The sequence below is a fragment of the Macrobrachium nipponense genome, chromosome 16, assembly GCF_015104395.2.
Source record: "Macrobrachium nipponense isolate FS-2020 chromosome 16, ASM1510439v2, whole genome shotgun sequence".
Classification (NCBI taxonomy): domain Eukaryota; kingdom Metazoa; phylum Arthropoda; class Malacostraca; order Decapoda; family Palaemonidae; genus Macrobrachium; species Macrobrachium nipponense.
In genome coordinates, this window is record NC_087209.1 from 36,792,823 (window position 1) to 36,816,781 (window position 23,959).

The 23,959-nt window shown below is 46.3% G+C and overlaps 2 protein-coding genes across 3 annotated transcripts in view; one reads left to right on the plus strand and one right to left on the minus strand.

Moving 5' to 3' along the window:
* Positions 1-23,959, minus strand: part of LOC135195664 (uncharacterized) — a 184,731-nt gene that overhangs the window by 68,515 nt on the left and 92,257 nt on the right. The gene's annotated exons all lie outside the window — the stretch shown is intronic.
* Positions 1-23,959, plus strand: part of LOC135195661 (18S rRNA aminocarboxypropyltransferase-like) — a 67,018-nt gene that overhangs the window by 9,199 nt on the left and 33,860 nt on the right. For both annotated transcript variants that reach the window (XM_064222033.1, XM_064222034.1), the window contains exons 3-5: positions 9,995-10,116; positions 18,985-19,152; positions 19,403-19,616. In XM_064222033.1, the coding sequence (XP_064078103.1) occupies positions 9,995-10,116; positions 18,985-19,152; positions 19,403-19,616 (504 nt within the window). The remainder of the gene's footprint in view (positions 1-9,994; positions 10,117-18,984; positions 19,153-19,402; positions 19,617-23,959) is intronic.

A 23,959-nucleotide genomic window follows, 5' to 3' on the forward strand; every position in this document is an offset into this window, starting at 1 on the left:
AGGTCTAAGTCTAGCCACAAGCCCTTGGGATAGACGAGAAGTAAAGAGTCTGTCAAGTCTATGCTGAACCCGAGTTGAAAAATCTTTTTCAAGGCTGACTTGTTTGTCGTAATAGTGCTAGCTGCTAAGCCTTTTTCAAATAAAGATCTGAAAAAGGATATAGCTGAATTGATTGTCATGATTCTAATATCTGATTCTCTCAGGAAGGTTGCCAACTTTTGACTGCAGCATCATACTGTCTCAAAGTTGAATCTCTTTTATCAGATTCCAAGAAAAGAATATTTCGAGGATCAATATTCGCATCTCTTTTAGCCGCAAACTTCATGAAGTCCATAAAGTTAGGGTTTTGAGAATTCCTGAGGAAGCGAACGCAGTCTTCGTTTGTACTGACTGGGAGAGCCTGGGATTGGGAATTCGAAGAGGACGAAGACCCAGTTCCAGAATCAGAGGGTACCAATTGCTCTTCGGCCAGTCTGGGGCTACTAGATGCTACTTGACCCTTGAAAGTCCTGAGTTTTGTTTCAGTACCCTTCAGGAGAAGATTCACTGGAGGAAAGACATAAATCTTCTCCCAGTTGTTCCAATCTATGGACAGGGCGTCCGTGGCATAGGCAGAGGGTTCAGGTTGGGGGCCACATAACATGGGAGTTTGTGGTTCGCTTGAGATGCGAATAGATCCACTTGTAGACCTGGAACCCTCCGGAGAATCCATTGGAACGAAACTGTTGTCCAGTGACCATTCCGACTCCAGAGGAACTGATCGGGATAGAGCATCTGCTATGACGTTTCTCACTCCAGCTATATGGGTGGAGGAGAGGTGCCAACTGAACTTGTCCGCCAGGGAGAAGATGGCTACCATGACATGGTTCAGATGTCCGTGACTTGGAGCCTCCCCTGTTTACACAATGGATGTACCACTGCGCTGTCCAAAAACTAGTTTTATGTGGGAGTTCTTTGGCGGACGTAACCTTTTCAGAGTCAAGAACACTGCCATTGCTTCTAGTACATTTATGTGAAGCTGGCGGAACTGGGGTGACCAGGTTCCTTGAACCTTCTTGAACTGAGAATATCCTCCCCAGCCGCTTAATGAAGCGTCCGTTGTGGATGGTAATCCCCGGAGGAGGAAACTGAAGGGGTACTGATATTGACAGGTTCTTGACTTTTGCCCAAGGGCATAGACGATTACCGTAAATCTGTGGGACTGATGATAACTTGTCCCTGGATCTGACATTTGCTCGTGAGCGCCATATTCTGGTTAGGTCTTTCAGTTTGGCTTTCATCAAGATGTTTTGTCACTGATGCAAATTGGAGTGAACCCAGGATTCTTTCCTGGCTTCTCCTTGAAGCAAGTTTGTGTCCTAGAAATTGCTTTACTGACTTCGCTATTTCTTTTCTCTTGGCTGATGGAATCGACAGAGTATGGGAGGATAGATTCCATTGAATGCCCAGCCACTGAAAGTTGGACTCCGGAGTGAGTACTTGATTTTGTGGTGTTTATCTTGACCCTAGATACTCCAGAACTGGATTACTTTCAGTGTGGCTTTGCGACATTCCTCGACTGTTGGAGCCCAAATCAACCAATCGTCGATACGCTACTACCATGTATCCCCTGAGACCTCAGTTGTTGGACGACTACTTCCGCCAACTTCGTGAACACCCTGGGTGCCACGTCAGACCGAAGGGAACTACCTTGAAGGAGAATGCTTGATCTCCTATCTTGAAGCCCAGATAAGGGCGAAAGTGTCTTGCAATAGGGATATGATAGTATGCGTCTGTAAGATCGATAGAGGTGGTGACGGCCCCACGGGGGAAGTAAGGTCCGCACCTGCGAGATGGTGAGCATTTTGAACTTGTCGCAGCGAATGGCCAAGTTAAACGGGGATAAGTCTAAGATTACCCTTCTTTTTTGTGAGCCTTTCTTTGGAACGCTGAATAAGCGCCCTTGAAATTTTAATCTGTTGACTCGCTATTGCTCCTTTCTGAAGGAGGTCCTCCGCATACTACGTCAATTCTTTTGATGGAAGTTGAAGGAAAGGTCTGGGTGGAGGCGGATTCGCAACCCAACTCCAACCCAGGCCTTTCGACACAATACTTTGTGCCCATTTGCTGAATCCCCACCGGTGCCGGAAGAGAAAACAGTCCCTCCTACCTAAACCTTCAAGTTCTCATTGCTGCTGGTAACCTCCGCGGCATCCCCGGAAGAATGTTTTCCCCTATTAAGGGAACCTTCCTGATCCTTTCTGACGAAAGGATCCCTTACCTCTGCCTCCCCTACCCGAGCGGTCATACTGCTGAAAGGCCTGGCCTTCGAACACTTGGTTGAAGGCTGGGGAGACAGCGTAAGAGGTGGAAGGTTGAGGCTGGGGGGAAATCACGTAGATGGGCTGTGATTGAGCCTTGGAGGTAGAGGGTTGGGCTGCCTGCACCAACGGAACAGTCGAAACAGGCTGGGCGAAGCGTTGTTGTTTCTTCTGGTAAGGCTGGAAACGTCTGGGTTTCCTCTGAGCCTTACCCCTTGCTGCCTGGTCTTGGCGTCTCTTTGCAGTGAGACCCCAACGATCCTTAAGGCTTTGGTTAAGCCTTGTCGCTTCCGCCTGGACCTCCTTTACCATTGCATCAGGGAAGAGGCCGGCTCCCCAGATGTTTGATGAAAAGCAACTTATTCGGTTCATGACGATAGTTGCTTCCTGGAGGACATGCTTCCGACAGTTAGTTCTGGCTGTGGCGAACTCAAACATGTCAGACTGAACCGTTTGCGCAGTGACTTGGTGAGAAGCTTAAAGAGTGGCTCAGAACCGTAAGAAATGGTAGCCACTTCCGTCATGGCCATGGTGTTAATGGACCTGGCTAGCCTAGTCTTGGCCTCAAACTCAGCCTGAATGAGGCTGTCCGGAAGTCTAGGCAGCTTCTCACCAAACTGATCCATAGCACAGTCTGGCTTGAGTTTGCCCGCCGAAAAAGTGTTTGGTAGATCTTCCCACAATTCTCCGAGTGAGGGGAGCAAAGGAGATGTGGGGTCTGCTTCCCTTAGCTGTGGTAACGACTCCCCCTTCTGGGCCGCTGGGATAGTGACCGTAGCTATTTTGGTAAGGAAGGGAAGCGGAGTTCCCTCTTCCATTGTGAAAATGGTGAAGGGACTCTTAAAAGGTTGAATTTTCGTGTTCGAACAATCCATGTCCTCTAAACACCTGAGCCATTCTCTTTGAGCCTGGTCACGTGAGTAGAGGACTGTCTCCTTAGGGACCTTGTCATCTCTAGTCATGGCTGCGTCAGTGAGTCTGGCGTAGCCAATGAACGGTGGCTGTAGACCCTCCGGGTAGAACTCGAAGTCCTCTATCCTTCGAGTACCACACTCCGGAATTGAAATAAGGCCGTCCTGGAAGGGGGCGTATGACGCCACCCTCCAGGGGTTATTCATAGAGAACGGAGGCAGAGAGTCATGAGGTGGAAGCTGAGCTATTCCTGTGCCGAAAGGTGGGGGAGTAGCTAGAGGAGCCTGGCTAAGTTCGGCGATGATGTTATCCTGGGAGGTGATCCTGTCGGACAACCGGGAGAACATCTGCTCCATACTGTTTTTCAGAGAGCCGACCAAATCCCCCATATGTTGCAACAGACCAGCATTGGGATCCAAAGCCGGAGCTGCTGCGGAGGTGGTTGGGTAACTCTGAACAGGTACCAAGGGGAGAGGAGAAACAGCTGACTCCGCCGGAGTATGTGGTCTCTCCTTGGAAGACCTGCTCCTTGAGGATTTGGAGCCGGACCCAGAAGCTCTAGACCTCTCTGCTCCAGGGTTCGTAGCCGGAGACTTACGAGATGTTGACGCCGACGAAGTCTTTTTGGACGACGACGACGTCTTGCTTAGGGTTTTTACAACCGTCTGTCCCTTGACCTTAGGTCTTACTGAAGCATCAGGAGAAGTATAAAGGAGCTCAGCTCCTGTAAAGCCTTGGAAGGAAGCTGGAGAGTTAGCAGGAGTAGAAGACCCAGTGGCGCCCAAGGGAAGCCCTTGGGCGTCCAACGTACCTACCTCGACCAACAGGTCGTCAACACCTACCATTGGCTCAATATTCAGATCAAGTGTCGCAACTTCCGACGAGATATCTTGGCCTGGTTCCTTTAACGAAGCGGCGAGCTGTTGCTGAATCGCCGCCATAGTCGGGGCTGCCTCTGCCGGGTCGACGTAACCCGTTGACTTGCCGCCGGGGAAGATTAGGACAGCCAACCTCTTCTCCAGAATGTAGGGCTGTCCCTTGGCGGCGTTCTTGCCGAAACCGCCGACCCAAGCCCTCAGGGTTGCCAGGGCGGTATCTCTAACGGCGGGAGCCTGGAAGAGAGGGCATTCGTTAGTTTTAAGTTTAGACTTAAGATTAAAACTTAAGTAATAGGCTTAGTCTAAAGACATAGGGGATGCAAGATCCTATATAAAACAAGCTTAAGTTTAAAATAAGAGATTAAAATTAAACTTAAGAACTACAACCTTTGTTGGGATTAGCGAACGGAGTTGGGAATACTTACCCCGTCCAAGAGCTGGCTCACCAGATCGTAGCAAATGGTGCAGGTTTCGTGGAACCAGACTTGTAGATTCCCGTGCGGAGTCGCGCATGGGGCATGGGATCTGCAGACTTCATGCCCACAGGGGTCCTGGAGCATGGCATTGCATCCTGGATGCTCACAGTTGGTGGTCTGTAAGTGAAAAGATACATGAGCATCGTAAAAGACATCACTTACAGGCTAGTAGGCTAAAAGAACTCCGCTGCATGCCGGAGCGCGAAAAAATTTTTTTGGGCATAACCCCTCCCTTACCGCCTGAATAGGCTAGAACCCCGGAGAGGTCCGGTGTGATAACGTAGGTAACGGAGGGATTCGGCTTAAGCTAGCTTAAATTAAACTTACTATAGTTTAAATTAAATACTAAACACTTAAACCTAAAGCCCTAGAACGTACCGGAATAAATCCGGTGCGCGGCGGTGTTCGTGTCGCGATATCAGCGAGACGGGGTGGTTAGGAAAGACCAACTGTACGCCTGCAGTCCGCCCACAAGGGTGAACTAGCAACTTTTCACGTGAATGCCGGAGCTCCGGTAAAATAAAGAGCACCAGTAAGCCGGGAAAGAGCGAGAGGGCGAAACAGACTCGAGCTAGCAACGGAGCGACGGAGTAACGACGGAGGGGGAAGGCCAGTCCCCCCCTTAGTCATCCGAGCGCGCCGTGAAGCAAGAGAACGGTCAAGTCCAGTCCTGGGTCTGTCCGGCCCCCCCTACTCCCTCCGCCTAGGGAGAGAGGGAGGCAGGCACGGGTATGTGGAGCGAGCGAGGACAGACCTACCCTCCCCCCCGGCCCTATGGAAGAGCGGGAGGAGGGTAAGGTGACTGGACAGGCGCCTGGCTGCTCCGTGATCACATGGTGACCACGGAGCGGTAACATGCGAATACAATGAAACAACATAGCCTAGGTCAAAGCAACCAACTAATCAGTGAGATGCTATACAGAAGCAACCGAACTGATGAGCGGAAGCAATAAATGGTGGAGACCAATGAAATACGGAACCTAGGCTACGTAAAATGCCAGACGCCGTAGGCTAACCTAAAATATAAAATAATCAAAAATTACGTAACGTAAAGTAAGAAAATAAATCAGTAGGAGAAAAAATCCAGGAGTGTACGACTAACCCGAAGGAAAGTCTACCACTCAAAGCTAGCCGGGGCCGATACTAAGAGCTGTGGCTAGGGTCTGGATGGAAGATGCCTACGCAAGGTAAAGAAGACATGCATGCATGACATAAACCCAGTAGGCTGGACCCCTAACATAAAATAGATAACTAACAATAGAGCGTAAGGTAATAAGGGAAGGTTCTAGGTATGGAAGACCAAGAACGAACCCGCCACGAGGCAGAACCATGCCGCCATGCTTCCGACCAAGAGCCAGTATTTATACCTAAAAAATGGCAAATACTGACTCAAGGCCGGAAAAAACCCAAAAAACCCCATAGCAATAATAACTGATTACTTAACTTAGCTGCTGCGATGGCTGCACGCTCCATAATTAGTAAATCCAAGATAGGGGCACAAAAAACACAGAGCAAAAAAGGGCACGTGTGTACGCGGTGCGCTAACTGAAAAGGAAGGCCACCAGAGGCGCAGCAGTCGGCAGCATGGGACGGAGTAGTAGTAGTTGCTGCCCACTCTGTGGGTCGGCTCCCCTCTAGTGGGGGTTTTGTGGTAGGAGATTTCTATTGGCAAGTGGTTCGTGGTAGTGGTCTCACTCGCCATAGTGTTCATACCGACACCCTCTTGGAGGGTGAGCGAGTCAGTAGTACTGACCTTTTCTTTATTTTATTTATTCTCTGGTATGTGTTAGTACATTTACCTTAGAAATAATGGATTAAAGGATATTTCGCGCAGCGACACGAACTGAGCCCCAGAAATATATAATATATAATATATTATAGATATATATATATCATATATATATTATATATATATATATATAGATATATATATATATATGATATAGTATATATAAGGGCGGTCCCCGGGTTACGACGGTTCCGGCTTACGACGTTCCGAGGTTAACGACGCTTTTTCTTAAATATTCAATGGAAAAATCTGTCCTGGGTTACGACGCTTGTTCCGAGGTTACGACGCTGACGCTTCCGACGCTCCGAGTTAACGACGCTTTTAAAAAACGCATACTATGATAAAAATCTTTTATAGTTTAGCACAGTATATTAATAAAAATAAGTTTCTGGTTAGATTACAACAAAAATTTTGAGATTATGATGATTTTCGACACTTTTTATGTTGTATTTTTCTATGTTTTTTAGTGACGCCTCATATGCGGAACTAGTTTCCGAGCGAATGAATACATACTAGTTTACATATAACAGTCCAAAAGCGCAAATAATGAAAAAATCATTGCTTGTTTCCAGTAATAATAACAAAACGAAGTTTCTGGTTAGATTACAACGCTAATTCCAAGTATCCAAAGAGAGACATTATCCAGTAATTTGATCAGAGAGAGAGAGAGAGAGAGAGAGAGAGAGAGAGAGAGAGAGAGAGAGAGAGAGAGAGAGAGGCGTCTTCCGACGCTCCGAGTTAAGGACAGAGAAGTGTTCGTTTCGTTAAACGGCCTCTGACTCATGCCAGTAAATGTTTTGTTGATACTAATAATATAAGCCTATTTAAAGATACGTTTACTTTAATTAGTCTATATGATACGTAAATAGTAATCAACTGTTCTTGTAGCCCTCAATATTTGGCAAAATCGAAGTATCCAAAGAGAGACATTATCCAGTACGTAATTTGATCAGAGAGAGAGAGAGAGAGAGAGAGAGAGAGAGAGAGAATATGCGAGCGCGTGTGAGAGAAAGAGAGGGATACAGTTACTTTAGCAAACTTTTTGTGTACTTTCCCTACTTAGCGAGAACATTTTTACAGATTGCCGGTTCTAAGCCCTGTATAGAAACAACAGGTAGTCCAACGCGCAGGTCCAGTTTATTTTTATGTAACCGACCACAATCTGTGAAGTCACCCAAACCGGTCGAAGCGACAATTTACTGATGTACACATTTGGATATATGCCATTTTTACAATTTAAAATGCAATTCTGGACATAAGAAATATTGTAGGTCACGTGAATATCGATATTGGAGAAATGGAATAGGCGAAAGAGAGAGAGAGAGAGAGAGAGAGAGAGAGAGAGAGAGAGAGAGAGAGAGAGAGAGAGAGAGAGAGAGAGAGAGAGAGACGCTTTGGCAACAATGGTCTCGGGGGTTTTTATAGCTTCCTTCTGCTTGATGATCGTGGATATTGTAGAAGGATTTCGACCATACTCGTTTGCCAAATCGACGATACGAACGCCACGTTCATGCTTTGCTATAATTTCATGTTTTGCTTCCATCGAAATCATTTTCTTGGGTTTTTTCTTATCACCTGCTTTGTCTTTAGCTTTGAGACCCATGGTTAATAATAAAATAGACAAAATAACACGAAAAATAGGCGCAAATACAACGAACTAAACAACGACGTGTTAACATGCAGCACCAACAAACAAACAGACTGAACGCCATTTATCGGTCGCCTATACAACTAACACTCATCGCAAAATCGTATCTCAAATATTTCGTTGTATATCAAAGCTTGTATTTTCGCAAATTTTCTGTTATATCTCAAAACATTCGTATATTAGGGCAATCGTATGTCAAGTTTCCAATGTAATTTGATCAGAGAGAGAGAGAGAGAGAGACAATGGTCTCGGGGATTGACGTAACGTTTATTTTCTGAACAGATAGGACAGAGAAGTGTTCGTTTCATTAAACGGCCTCTGACTCATGGCAGGAAATGTTTTGTTGATACTAATATATAAGCCTATTTAAAGATACATTTACTTTAATTAGTCTATATGATACGTAAATAGTAATCAGCTGTTCTTGTAGCCCTCAAGATTTTGCAAAATCACTCCAGGTTGTACCTAAAACTTCAAGAATGTAGTGTCACCAGAGGATTACAATAGTTTTTACCTTCAAGAACCAGCATTCTTTTATGAAAATAACTCCAGGTTGTACATAAAACTACAGGAAACAACATGTAGTGTAACCAAAGGATTACAAGTAAGGTTTTTATAACTTTTTATTAGTTTAAGACATATTTCCAAGCGTCGTTCCGGCTTACGACGATTTTCGGCTTACGACGCGTCTCAAGAACGGAACCCCCGTCGTAACCCGGGGACTGCCTGTATATATATACATGCAGTCCCCGGGTTACGACGGGTTCAGCTTACGACGTTCCGAGGTTAAGGCGCTTTTCAATTATATTCATCAGAAATTATTTCCAGGGTTATGACACCTACAAAGCTCATCTGGAAGAAGAAATATGACACCAAAATTGCAAAATAATCAATATTTGAAGTTTTTTTTTGATGCAAAATGCAATAAGAATGCAGTTTACATAGTTTTGAATGCACCCACTCTCACGATTAACCTTAAACTCAAGGTTAATCCTTAAAATGTACATTTTTGGATTAGGATTAAATACCTCCTTTGACAAGATGGGAAACATGTCAACACTGCTAAGTGTAAGAAAGTCTCAAACTTTTGTAGCTAGAGTATAGTGAATGGATTAGTTGATTACAAGCAGGTATTTCAGCACCATTAGTGTTATGGAAGGTCTTGTGTGACTGGCATTCCCTTATTTGTGTAAAGCCCATTGAAATTATCCCTGAACAAGTAGAAGCAAAGTTAATGCTGATGGGGTCGTGACAAGTGAATTTAGAGTAAATAGTGGTGTGCTACCATGAAATGTTATTTCACCTCTGCTGTGTGCCTTTCTCATAGATTTTGTAATAAAAAGGTAGTTAAAGATGGATGGAAGAGAAGGTTTAGACTGAGGTAATGACAGAAAGCTGACATACTTCGCATATGGAGGTAATGTTTTAATCAACAGAACACCCCAAGGTGTGACTCAAATGAATCAGAGTAAAACAGTGTGTGCTCTAAGGAATGAATAACTTTAAATTTTCAAAAATGTTATAAGAGCCAGATAGCAGGCTGCAGTTAGAAATTATACCATCAGAGAAATGACAGAAGTTCTATGTGCAGATGAAATAATGAAAAATATAGATGAAGATGGATGAACAGCATGGGATAAGGTCAGCTGGGCTCCTGTGTGCACCAGAGGAGTTAGATGACCAGATATGCTTGTATCAAAACTGTGAGAAGGGAGGCTGGAGGCAAGTGGAGATCTGTGGAAGATACAGTACAGGAAAAGTGCAAGTTGCAGAATTTCACAGGGTTGCCCTGTGTCACATAGCATTGGAGTCTGATATTGAATGATTCGTCCTTTTTCAGGGGCATTTTTATGATAAAATTCTACAGGACTTGCACTTAAAAGATGGTGGAGTGCAGTTAACCAGAGTGTTGCAGTATGTATATATTGTGCAATTTTTTACTACATTTACTTTTGAATTATATAGTACAGTAAATATTTTTTTTATTTCAGATAATCAGGACAGCACTAGAAAGACTGCAGAATCAATTGGGTCTGATGAAGAGGCAGTAGAAAATGAAGAGTCAGGGAATAGCACATCGGGTAATGAAGATGATGAACCTCCAAAGTCTGATGTAAGTCTGTGCAGTCTATTTCATTTAAACAATTAATGTGCACAGTGCATAATAGTATTTCCATCAGAATATTGGAGCAAAATAAATATGTACTGTATTCCGAAAATAGTGTTAGAGTAATTAATGGTGTACTGTATGCATATATGATGGGAAGGAGACAAACTGTTTGACTTAAAATATTGCTAATTTTAGGTGTTAGGACAAACTATACATATAGAAATATTTCTTTATCACTATCACCTTCCTCTTTAACAATTTTTGTCAGTTTTTCTCTAAACAAGTTAAGACATGAAATGAGTTCTAATTAATGTCTTCTGTCTTGTGCTCCCTTTACTGAATTTCCATGTACGTAGTGTAGATTTTCATCTGTGCCCTTTGAGTAGGTATAATTTTCTGGACATTCCTACTACTCTTTGTCTTGCTACTATACTTTGCATAGTATTCTGTGGCGCTAGACAAGTGCCATAGAACCGTATCGCCAATAACCGAGTCCACCGATAACAGGAGACTGCCTGTACATTATGCTCTTAACTAGAAAATGTTTTTGTAAGAAACACATGACTATTTCTGTTGATTATACTATACAAGTTTCACAATAAGTATAAGTGCCTTTGATAGTACAATATAGTATTGATAAAAAGCTTTGCCATCTAATCATTAAAGCCTTCAAATTTTTTTTTATAAGTTTTAAATTTGCATTTACAATCCAGTAATATCCCATACATTTAGAGGCTAACACAAATCCAAAAATATTTATAGACATACACTACTAAATTCAGGTTCTATAGCGCAGTTCATAGAGATCAGGTTTGTTAGTGCTGCAGTGTGGTTTTAGAAGTGGAAGGTCAACAGTGGATCAAATTTTCACCTTAAGACAGATAATTGAGAAGAGATGGGAGTATGCAAAGCCAATATTCTGTGCTTTTATAAGACTTAGAGAAAGCGTATGATTCAGTATGGAGGGATGGAATGTGGAGAGTGGCAGAACACTATGGGATACCACTAAAAGTGATAAGGATACTAAAGAACTGGTACCAAGGTGTGTGCAGCTGTGTACAGATGGATGGACAGCAAAGAGACTGGTTTCCAGTTGGAAGTGGGCTAAGATAGGGGTGTTATGTCACCCACCTTGTTTAATGTACATATATTTGTTCATACGCGAACAAACCCTCGGTCTTAACAATAGGATAATTTCTAGCACCTAGCTGGATCCGGTAAAAAAGTAGATGAAAGCAAGGAATCTTGTGGTATCTGGCAACGCATGCGTAGATCGGGTGAAGAGTGGTCAAACGCTGAACATCTACGCCAGTCTTTCTTTACTGCCTTGGGACGAGAGTTGGGTTTTTTCCTCTCTTGGCCTTTTTTCCCGGTTTTTGCCCGTTTTGTTCCTTTAGTGTGTTTGTGTGTGTTTTTAACTAATATGGTTTCTTCTGCTCTTTCTCAACGTCAGCATTGGTGCCCCGGAATTCCTGGATTCCCATGTTCTCGTTTCTTGGCTTCGTCAGCGACGGACCCTCACATCACTTGCAGTAGGTATCGTTCCAATTTTTGTACGATTACGAATCCTTGTACGGAATGCCGGGCATGGCCTTTGGAGCAGTGGAGGAAGTTTTATGGTAAGAGGGAATGTTGGAGAGTCTTCACTTCTCCTTCTCGGGAGGGCTTTACTCCTATTCCCGATGTTTCGTCTTCCGCAGTAGTCAACCCCCATAGAAGCGTTGCCCCTGCTTCTCCTTCCTTTTCTTCCATTGATTCGTCAATGGATGTATCAGGAGGTTGCCAGGGTATTATTTGTAATGTAGCCCCCTCTTCTTCGGGAGTTTTTTTGGTTCCCGAGAAGGGTGAGGTTTTTTCATCATTCTCTTCTCTTCCAGAGTCAGAGGCGTCCAAAATGGCGGCGATTTGGAAGACCCTTGGGCTAGGGGGTACCCCGTCCTTTGGGGGGTTGTTAGCGCATTTTGAGGAGGCTCGCACCCCCCTCCCCAGTCCAGCCAGGCCATCCCCCCCCCCCCCCCCTCCAGGCCTCGTCTCCACGGGTGGGAGCAGTCAGCCATCTTGTATTGCTCCGCCGGTATCTGCCGCTGCCTTGTCTCGGAGTGATGCTATGACGTCAGCCCTGTTGTTGTCATCATGGGGCCCATCTTTGTGTATTCCTCCGCCAGTGGCGTCTCTTTCCCCCTCGCTCCGAGGGGAGGTCGTGACATCACCACCGCTTGTGATGTCACTCTCATCGATGACGAATCTTCCAGTCACCTCTGAGCCGCCTCTCTTAGCCGTGACGTCATCTCTGCCGCCCAGTTCGAAACATCTCCCTTCCTTGTCTTCGGAGCCTTCTCTGGCACATCAGTCTGAGCTCATATGCCAGGCGGTGCTTCAGAGGCTGGACTCTGTTTTAGATGTGAAGTTGGCTGCCTTATTGGTTGGGAGAACTGGTAGGAAACGTGTTGTTTCGTCCCCGCCTTCCGAGAAGAGTGCGCATAAGAAGCTGGTACTGTCTCCCTCTCCCTCTTCCCCCTTTACGCCTCGTGGGCGTATTAGGCATTGGAAGGCTAAGGACCTTGCCCTTCCTTCGCCGCTGAGAGAGGAACAGCATGGACGTGTTCCCGAGAGTGCTGTGGTTTCGGGCAGTGTTAGTGATGTGTGTTCTGCAAGGGTTGCTTCACCGCCGAACCTCATACGTGCAACCACCCCACCCCCCCACCCCGTTCTTGCACATCGCGAGCGTGTTGCAACCTCCCCCATCTGTGCACGTGATGGTAGTGCTCCTTCTTCTCCCAGGCCTATTCGTCGCCGTAAAGACCTGAAGGCGCCTGTCAAGAGGTACGGAGGTGGTGCAGCCGGAGTGTTTGCTTGCTTCCAAGTCTTCTACTATAAGGGATTCTCCGTCAATCTTGAGTGCTCGAGTTTTCCCCCCATGTCACATACGTACGGCCGCCACCCCCGTGTCTGTTCATGGTCGTCTGGAGTCACCTGTTGAGGTAAGTGATGTCCCTAATGTTACAAAGGGTCCGTCTCGGAGGCTGATGCTTGGACCCAGCCCAGATAGGCTAGTAGGGATTTCAGACTGTTTGCCTACTCACCCTTCTGTGAATTTTGGTGAAGAAAATGCGTTAGAGGAGCCTACGCATCCTCGTCAACGGTTGCCGGTGCCAGAGCAGGAAGAAGGGGACACGCAGGAGTTTTTGTCTTCCTCTTCGGAGCTTGTTGATCTCATTCGTGGGTTCAACAATTTGGAAAGTAGGACTCAGGATCGGTCGTCTTACACTCCTTCTTGCTTGGAAGCCTTGGTGGGAGCTGCTCAGGACCCGAAATCATCTCTCCAGCTGCCGTTGTCAGGCCACGTTCAGTCGGTCTTGCAGAAGGTTAACACCTCTGTTTCTGACCGGGATGGTTCACTTCGCTCTAGAGGCTCTACCAAACTCCTACCCCCACCTCTCACAAGACATAGGAAATACTATGCTACGAGCTCTGCATTTTTGTTGTCACGCCACCTTAACCCAGACGTCATTCGCCTGAAGCCAGGTTTGACTTTGGAACAGGTGAGGTCAGTGGCTCCGTCCTTATCTCCGCAAGACACCTTAGCCTTGGAATCTACGACAGCCTCCATGTTGCAGACGGTTTCTTGGCCGGACCTCTGGTCTGTGGTGATTGCCAAGATAGCCTCTGACAGGTCCCCTGATGGGTTGGTGAGTGCCGCCTCGCTTGCCAGTCTTTTGCAATCCGGGGGCAAGGCGTTTTCTTATTTGGCTCACCTCAGTGCCAATTTATGGGCTAATCTTCTTCTGGTTAGGAGGGACGCTGCTTTGTCTAGGATGGAGAGGTCGCTCGATACCGAGTCTTTGCTGGCCTTGAGGAACGGCGACCTGTTAGAATCGCAATTTTTGTTTCCACGGACCGAACTCGACAATGCAATAGACCGACATCGGGCTGACACCAAGGACCGTCTGGTGCACCAAGCCGTGTCTAAATCAGAGCCCCGCCCTCGGAGACGTTTGGCCCCCCCCTCCTCCCCTGGTCCAGCAGCAATCAAGGAGATCGTCCCCTGGAAGGCCATCGAGGACCTCAAGTTGGGCAGGGCCTTCCCGTTTGTCACAGCCCAAGTCTCAGGATCAACACCCCTTTTGCTCTCGTTCCTTTAATCCAAGAAGAGGCCCTAGGAGCAGAGGTCAAGGGGGCCATCGGTAGGTTGGGCGCCTCTCCCTCTCCTGCGCCACGGGTTGTGGGGTGCCTGGCTGGCCATTGGGCCAAGTGGCAGTGTTACGGGGCAGAGAAGTGGGTGGTAGATGTCCTTCGGATGGGATACCTGTTGCCATTCGACTTCTCTCCTCCTCTGTCGGACAAGCCGCAGCTCAGGAAGACGTATCCCCCAGATTCTCTGAAGTTCTTAGCCCTTCAGGAGGAGGTGCAGAAAATGCTGGACAAGGATGCGATAGCGGAAGTAGTGCGTCCGTCCCCGGGGTTTTACAGTCACATCTTCTTGGTGCCCAAGGCATCGGGAGGATGGAGGCCTGTGATCGACTTATCCATGTTGAATCGCTTCATCAGGAATACACGGTTCAAGATGGAAACCCCGCGCTTGGTGTGCTTGGTGTTGGCAGCTGTGGGGGAAGGCGACTTCATGCTGTCGATAGACTTGAAGGACGCATACTTCCAAATCCCTGTTCATCCCACGTCCAGAAAGTTCCTTCGCTTCTCTCTGGTGGGCAAGCTCTTCAAGTTCAAAGTCTTGTGCTTCAGGTTGACCACAGCCCCTCAAGTGTTCACAAGGGCCTTCTTTCTCGTGTCAAGTTGGGCCCATGCTCAGGGGATCCGTTTGCTGAGGTACCTGGACGATTGGTTGGTCTTGGCAGTTTCCAGGGAAAAGCTGCTGCAAGACAGGGATTGTCTTCTTTGGTTCTGTCTGGACCTGGGCATATTAGTCAACCAGGATAAGTCGAACCTCGTACCCACTCAAAGGATTCTCTACCTGGGCATGGTCATCGATACGACAGTGGCGAAAGTTTTCCCGTTGGATCAGAGATTGGAGAAGTTGCGGGCTGTGGCGCGCAACTTCCTCTCAAAGTCGCATCAGTCAACTCATCAGTGGCAGGTTCTTCTGGGAGTGCTATCTTCCCTGGAGAAGCTGGTCCCTCGTGGGGTCTTCATCTTCGGTCTCTACAATGGAGACTGGGGGAATTCTGGTCTCCGGCGGGGGACTCTCCCCTGTTTATGGTCCCACTGTCTTTGAAAGTGAGAGAAGACCTTCGTTGGTGGCTGGACAACCAGAATCTATTGAAGGGCATCCCTCTGCGTTCTCTCCCTCCTAACTTCCTTCTGTTCTCGGACGCCTCCCTCGCAGGTTGGGGCTCGCACTTAGGCGGCCTCATCGCTTCAGGCGTTTGGGGTTTAGAGGACAAGCAGCTGCATATCAACGTCTTGGAGTTGAAGGCTGCTTTCCTGGGTCTGAAGGAGTTTTTGGGGATGGTAGAGGGTCACTCTGTCATTCTCATGTCGGACAACACCACGGTGGTAGCCTACGTGAACAAACAGGGAGGCCTAGTTTCTCAGCAGCTTCATGCCTTGACCGTCGAGCTTCACCAGAGGATCAGATCTTAGGCACAGAGTGGTCCCTTTATCAAGTGGTGGCGGACAGGCTTTTCCAGATTTGGGGGAGACCCATGCTGGACCTTTTCGCGACACGTTACAACAGGAAGCTGGAAGTGTTCTGTTCAGTGGTCCCAGATCCCTTGGCATTGGCAGAAGACGCATTCCAACATCCCTGGGACAACCTGGAGGTGTATGCCTTCCCTCCGTTTTGTTTGATCCGTCAGGTTCTGAAGAGGCTGTTGGGTTCACAGGGTCTCAGAATGACTCTGGTGGCCCCTCTGTGGCCTCAGGTGGAATGGTTTCTAGATCCTATCATTGTTGTCGGAGATTCCGAGGGAGATTCCGCCTTGGCGGCATCTTCTGTGTCAGCCCCATGCAGAAAGGTTCCACCAGTCAGTAGAATCCCTGTCTCTTCACGGTTGGAGGCTATCAACCATCTCCTCCAAGAGAGAGGCTTTTCTCAGAAGTCAGCTGGGCACATGTCCATCAGTCTTAGGAAGTCAACCTCCGCAGTTTACCAAGGCAAATTGGCGATCTACTGTGATTGGTGTTGTAAACGGGGTTTTTCTCCACTCGCGACCTCCATTCAGCGAATAGCAGACTTTTTAACCTTCCTCAGAGACGAGAAACGTTTGTCTGTGCCTGCTATTAGAGGCTACAGCGCAGCTCTGAGTTTGGTGTTACGCCTGAAGGGTATCAACATCTCCTCTTCCTGGGAACTTTCCCTGCTAGTTAAGGGGTTTGAGCAGTCGTCTTCTAGAGAGCTCAAGCCCCCAACGTGGGATGTTTCCTTGGTGGTTAAGAGCTTGACTAAGAGCCCATATGAGCCCTTGCACCACTCATCTGATAGGAACCTGACACTTAAGACAGTTTTCCTTTTGGCTTTGGCATCTTCCAAAAGGGTAGGAGAGCTCCATGGTCTGAGTTATGAGGTGAAGCTCACCAGGGGTTGGAAGTCAGTGTCCTTCGAATTTGTTCCGGAGTTCATGGCAAGACCCAAAATCCCTCGGTGCATGATGACAGGTTCGCTTCGTTCTCCATTCCCTCACTGACTGACTTTGTGGGTGGTGATGCTCAGGAGCTTTTGTTGTGCCCTGTCCAGGCCCTGCGTTACTATCTTAAAAGGACTCTGGCACCTTAGGCCAGGCTGCCGCAGGCTTTTTGTCAGTACAGGCCATACAAAGAAAGAGGTGTCTAAGAACACTATCTCTTTTTGGATACAGGAAGTCATCAGACAGGCATACATGACTCTTGATGATTCCATCGCCACGTCTGTATAGGCTAGAGCACATGACGTTAAGGGTATTGGTCCCTCTCTGGCTTTCAAAAAGAACTTGGCTGTACATAGAGTTCTGAGCGCTGGTACTTGGTTACACCAATCCACATTCACCTCTTTCTATCTTAAAGATGTTGCCCACAGATCTATGGACACATTTTCCCTGGGTCCTGTGGTGGCTGCCCAACAGATTGTGTAACTCATAGTTGCCCTTAACGGGGCACCTTTGTATCTTACCTAAGATGATTGTGTGGATGAGAGAATGAGTGAGTTGGCTGGCCTCCTTCTTTCTCTTGTACCTTTCCTTCTTCCTTTGGGCGGTTTAAGGAATTGACACGTCATTTGCTGGACTGGTCTGATACAGGTGAGTGAGGTAGTCATACTGGTAGTGTGGTCGTGCAGTATTCAATATCTTACCCACTATTTAGTAGCATAGGCTCCGCTCCTGGGCAAGGAGGAGTCGGGAGTACTACAAACCCTAGTGCCCTGATTTGTTTTTCGGACAGTCACAGTTTTTCTTTGGTTCCCTATAGGTACAATGGTTATCCCATATATCATTGTACGTCACTCAGGTTCTGAGTGGTTAGATTTTAGTGTATCTAGCTTCTCAACGGGCTTCAGTCCCTCTCTAAGAACTATTTCTTTTGAGAGCTGGACTGGCGGGTAGGCCCCCAGCTGGTCTAGGATGTCTTATACCTCCCTCCAAGTATGAGTCTATCCTATTGTTAAGACTGAGGGTTTGTTCGAGTATGAACAAATGACAAATTTTCTAAGACAATTTGTATTTTTCATAGCTACAAACCTGAGGTCTTAATGTTATACTGCCCGCCTCTAGCCGCCCCTCTTTTTGTTAAGTCATCCTGAGTTGGGAAAGACTGGCGTAGATGTTCGGCATTTGACCACTCTTCACCCGATCTACGCATGCGTTGCCAGATACCACAAGATTCCTTGCTTTCATCTACTTTTTTACTGGATCCAGTTAGGTGCTATAAATTATCCTATTGTTAAGACGTCAGGCTTTTAGCTATGAAAAATACAAATTGTCTTAGAAAATTTGTCATATTGACCACATAATGAGAAGAGTGATGGAGAATGAAAACAGAGGGGCTAGTATCGGTGGAGAAGTTGTTATGGATTTGGACTTTGCTGATGAAGTTGCATTGGTTGGTGATGCGTGGCTGGTGCTGGAAGGTATGGTAATGAGGATGGAGAGAGAGACACAGAATTTTGGCTTGAACATCAGCACAAAGAAGAGCGAGATTATGGTTGTGAGTAGGGATGACGGTTGGGTAAATATGGCAGATATATTAATCAGAGAGAGCAACTCAAGCAAGTTGAGAAGTTTGTATACTTGGGAAGTGTGGTAACAGCAGACAGGAGGCAAACTGAGGTTATACAAAGAAGAAAACTAGGAGCAGCAAGAGCTTTTGAAGTTCTGAGAAGAAACGTGTGGTCAAGGCATAAAATCAGTGTGAAAACTAAGATGAGAATATTTAATGCAGTGGTACTGCCAGTCCTGATGTGTGGTTCGTCCACCTGAGCACTAACCAGAACAGAGAAGAGAAGGTTGAATGCTTTTGAGAAGAAGCTGCTGAGGAGGATACTTGGCATTAAATGGGACGATTTTGTTAGGAATGAAGACATCAGGATGAGATTGAGGTAAATGCCATACAGTATCAGGCTGAAGAGAGGAAGGCTGAAATGGTTTGGACATGTTGAAAGGATGGATGGGAATAGAGACCCCAGGAGAGCACTGAGAATAGTACAAATAGGGAGAAGACTGCTGGGAAGACCAAGAACAAGGTGGATAGATCTTTAAGAAGAAATTCAGAACCTGGAGGAAGCGAGGGAAATGGCTCAGGATAGAGACAGATGGAGAGTAACTGTATCAGCCTTATGCCACTGGCCAGTGGCGGGAAAATAAAGTAAGTAAAGTAAAGTAAAGTAAGTAAGTAAGCTCAATGTGAAGTATGTCTGCTCTATACTAACTGCACTTTGTCTTTCAGGAAGAAAAACGTATAACTTCCGTTGCATTTCCTGTGGCGATGTGGGATTTGCAGCACTGTGACCCGAAAAGATGTTCTGGCAGAAAATTAGCTCGACTTGGTTTGGTGTCAAGTCTCACTTTGGGTCAGAGATTTAATGGGTTGGTACTCACTCCAGTTGGGAAGAAGGTATGTAAGAGTTTACATTATCTCAGACCCAATATCTGTTTAAGTATAGTATGTAGGTGTATATTGCAATACATGATCATAAAACTGTGTAAATTATATTCAAGCTGTACCACAGATTTTAAGATCTTGAATGGAACTGCAAGAGTTTGAAATAAAAATTGAAAATTCACAATGAATATAAGTAAACTAGAAAAAAGTTAAAATACTTTCATATCCATGAAATTTTCACAATGCTAATTTTTTCTGACAGTGTGTTTCACCAGAAGATTCAAGTATATTGTTATCCCATGGAATTGCAGTAGTAGACTGCTCATGGGCTAAGCTTGAAGAGACCCCTTTCAATCGCATGAAAGCAGCACATCCAAGACTACTTCCATACCTAGTTGCCTGTAATCCTGTTAATTATGGTCGGCCATGTAAGCTGTCATGTGTGGAAGCTTATGCAGCAACAATGTATATATGTGGTGAGATGATTTGTTTGCTCTCTTTAAAGTTAAATTTCTCTCTGACATTCTGTGGAGGTCATATATGTACTTGAAATAATTAATGTAAAAATATTGAGAGAAATTTTTTTTACGATTGTTTTGTAAATAAGATTATTTTATATTGTTAGAGGATCACAGAATCACAGAGATAAGAAGTACAAATTGCTACTACTGTGTAAATGTATAGTACTACAGTATACATATATTTATTTCTGTAGCTATAAAAGCTAACCTTTATTAAACTTCAATTCTTTATATAATGGTACTTCACTTTGAATTATTTAAAATTTTATGATGAGTTGCTTAACTAGTTATCCAAAATTGTAAACTTTATTTGTGAAATTTACTTTTCATGTATGACACTTACCTGGCAGGTATATATATAGCTATATTCTCTGTTCGCACTGGCAGAATTTTCAAAACTCGCGGCAACCGCTAGATCACTGGTAGTTCAGGTGATCGCCACCCCGTTCCCGTGGCGCTGGTGCTCGGAATCATTCCCATTTTCGTCAGATTTTTTCTGCCAGCCGAACCGGCAACATCGTTGTGGGTTCCCTGCTAGAATTTCGAACTCGTTAGCTGACTTTCGCTGTACTTTGATGGATTATTGGGTATCGTATTGGAAAGTTGGATTGGCAATCGCGTTTGGAATTTCTTATAATGTCTGATTCTGGTTTAGTATTTAGAGTGTGTGTGAAAGAAGGGTGCAAGGTGAGACTGCCGAAAGCCTCGGTAGACCCTCACACAGTATGTAAGAAGTGTAGAGAGGGTGTGTGTACTTGGGATAATAGATGTAATGAGTGTGAAAGTTTAAATGAGAAGGAATGGAAGACTTTCACTAAATATGTTGAGAGACTAGAAAAGGATAGAGTAAGGAGATCGGTGTCTCGGAGTGAGAGGTCAGGCTCTTCTAGTAAGGCCTTGAATGCTTCTGTTATTTCTCCCCCTCCTTCCCAAGTAGAAGTTGTAGATCCTTCTCCTCAGGTTTCTCCTGCGCCTGCTGCTGTTTCTGAGGATCCTAATTATGTGAAAGTGTTTGCCGCCCTTGCGTCAATGGGCGATCAGATTCAGCGTCTTACAGACAAAGTGGGTACTTTTGAGAGTGTCAGTGTAGTGGAGGGGGGCGGCGGTGATCGTCTCTCTCATGCTCCTAGACCTAGGCCTCTGCCAAGCTCCCAGACCCAAGGGAGAAGGCATGTCGACAGTCGAAGGGAGGCGAGAGGGGTTCCCTTACGATCAGTCGTCCCTTCAGGCAGTCCTGTTGCGTCCCAGGCTGCAGCAGTGCGCCATAGAAAAGGCGACACTGGGAAGTGTTTTTCTTCTACCGATAGTTCTGCGTCAGGCAGGTATCGACGTTATGCGGAAGAATCGCGTCCGCTGAAGAGGACGCATAGACCTACGTCATCTCAGGATGAACTTGATGCTCAAGAGCGGTGGAATAGCCCCGAGATTTTCTCATCTAGTGACGATGAAGACGTGGTTCCGGTTAAAAGGAGGAGAACTTTTCGTTCAAGGCAGGACGCAAGACTTCATTTAGACGGCAGTTTGCCTGATAGGAGCCCTCCTTCTGCATCCTGGGCAGTTTCTCCTGTATCTTCTCCTTCTCGTAGACCTCAGGTTCGAGTTTCTCGTCGTAGCAATACTTCTCGTCTTCGTTCCCCGCATGCTCAGGCATCCCGTCAGGAAACAGAGACTAAGGACTTTCTTAAAGAGATGCAAGGAAGGTTAGCCGATCTAGTTAAATCGTGGGAAGCAACGAAACATCCTCCTACGAGACGTAAGGACGCGTCTCTCCCCGTCAAGTCCTCCAAAAGGACGCATGATTGTTTGCCTCCTCCTCATCGCACTTCGGATTCTCGTGTAGGACGCAAGTTACCGGGACAGGACGCAGGACGCAATCTCGGAGCGGATTCACGTTTGGTCGACGTATCTCAGAAGGACGCAGGACGCAGGCGGCAGGAGCCTTCTTCTTTCCGCGAGGTTAGAGAAGATGTTCAGCAGCAAGACCTTGGATTACAAGATGTTTCTTCGGCAGAAGAGGAGATGGAAGACTTAGCGTCTGAAGAAGAGAAAGATGGTGAAGCACCTTCTTCAGACTACAAGAAGTTAACTGATTTGCCTTCTGTCAGTTTTGAAGGGGAATTTCAGCCTTCAGCTCCGATGTCACCCCTTTCTCAATTCTCCAAGAATAAAACACCGAAGAAGTCATCGTTTTTGAAGATGAAGCTTTCAATTACAGCTAAGAAGGCTCTTCAAAGGATCGATACGTGGTTGAAAGAAAAGAGGGAAGCGGGCAAGACTTCTTTCTCCTTCCCTCCAGCCAAATTGGCATCGAAGTCCGGAATCTGGTATGCGACGGGGGAAAGTCTCGGCCTGGGAGTTCCTGCCTCCTCCCAGGGGGATTTTTCCAACATTGTTGACAGTTCCCGCAGACATGCTTTGAATTCGGCTAAAGTGTGGTGGACTTCATCAGAGTTAGATCATCTCTTGAAAGGTATTTTCCGGACATTCGAGGTTTTCAATTTTCTTGATTGGTCCTTGGGGGCTCTGGGACGAACCTTGGAAGATAAGGAATCAACTGCTTCGCAACTTCCAAGCAGTATTATGTCCTGCATGGACAAAGCCCTAAGGGATGGGGCGAATGAGTTAGCATCGCTTTTCACCGCAGGAGTTTTAAAGAAGAGGTCACTCCTGTGCTCTTTTGCTGCAAAGGGTGTTTCTAACGCTCAGAAATCCGAATTGGTTTTTTCCCCACTCTCGGATCAGTTATTTCCTTCAGATCTTATCAAGGATATTTCGCTTTCCCTGACTCAGAAGGCGACGCAGGATCTTTTAACGTCTTCGGTAAGGAAATTTTTACCCACCAAAGTGGTTAAGAAGACACCTAAGGAGTCAAGACAGGCTAGTCAGCCCTTTCGAGGCAAGTCCTTTTCTCGTCCTTCCTTCAGAGGAAGAAGAGCTCCTTCCAAGAGGGGTTCGAAACCCAGTAATAAACAATGAAGAACAAGTCCTTCAGACATCAGTTCAGGGGCCAGAACTCCAGAAGTTTTGGGAGATTTGGCAAGAAAAGGGAGCAGATCCTTGGGTCGTCACGGTAGCCAAGGAAGGTTACAAGATCCCTTTTCTGAAGAAACCACCTCTTTCGACATCGCCAAGAGAGCTTGGAGCTCACTACAGCGATCCAGGGAAACAAGAAGCACTACAAGAGCAAGTACTTTCTATGCTCAGGAAAGGAGCAATAGAACCTGTTCTGGATCACTTATCCCCGGGATTTTACAATCGGCTGTTCTTAGTAGCGAAATCCTCGGGGGGATGGAGACCAGTACTGGACGTAAGTCAACTCAACTTATTTGTGGAGAAGACAAAATTTACTATGGAGACGACCGATTCAGTACTGGCAGCGGTACGTCCAGGGGACTGGATGGTTACCCTGGACCTTCAAGACGCATATTTTCATATCCCAATTCATGCAGGATCCAGGAAGTACTTAAGATTTGTGATCCAGAACAGGGTCTTTCAGTTCAAAGCCCTCTGCTTCGGACTGTGCACAGCCCCACAAGTTTTTACAAGAGTGATGTCAAGCGTGGCGAAGTGGCTACATATTCTAGGGATAAGAGTGTCTCTATACCTAGACGATTGGCTCATAAGAGCCCAATCAAGAAGACAATGTCTGGAGGACTTAGAAATGACGTTGGCATTAACGAACGAATTAGGGCTGATGGTGAACTTAGAAAAGTCGAATCTGATCCCCAATCAGGAGCTAGTTTATTTGGGGATTCTGATTTCCTCAGCGACTTTTCGGGCTTTTCCATCTCCCGACAGGCAAGCTCAGTGCATCCGGAAAGTACAAGCCTTTCTAGAGAAAGAACAATGTTCTGCACGAGAGTGGATGAGCTTACTGGGGACTCTCTTGTCACTGGAACAGTTCGTTTCTCTAGGAAGGCTTCACATGAGACCCTTGCAAATATTTTTGAACCAAGTCTGGCCAAGAAAATCGCAACCGGATTCCTTCCTGTTTCGAATTCCTCGCAAGATCAAAGAGGAATTACTTTGGTGGCTAACTCCGGGGAAGTTAGCGGAGGGAGCGTCGCTCCAGCAGAAGAACCCAGACCTTGTTATGTTTTCAGACGCGTCGGACGCAGGCTGGGGGAGCGACTCTCGGCCCTCAAGAAGTGTCAGGTCGCTGGACCAAGGAGGAAGCGTCTTGGCATATAAACAGGAAGGAACTGATGGCGATTTTCTTGGCTTTGAAAGAGTTCAACGCGGTGATCCGCAACAAGGCGGTGCAGGTCAACGCGGACAATACCACAGCTCTGGCGTAC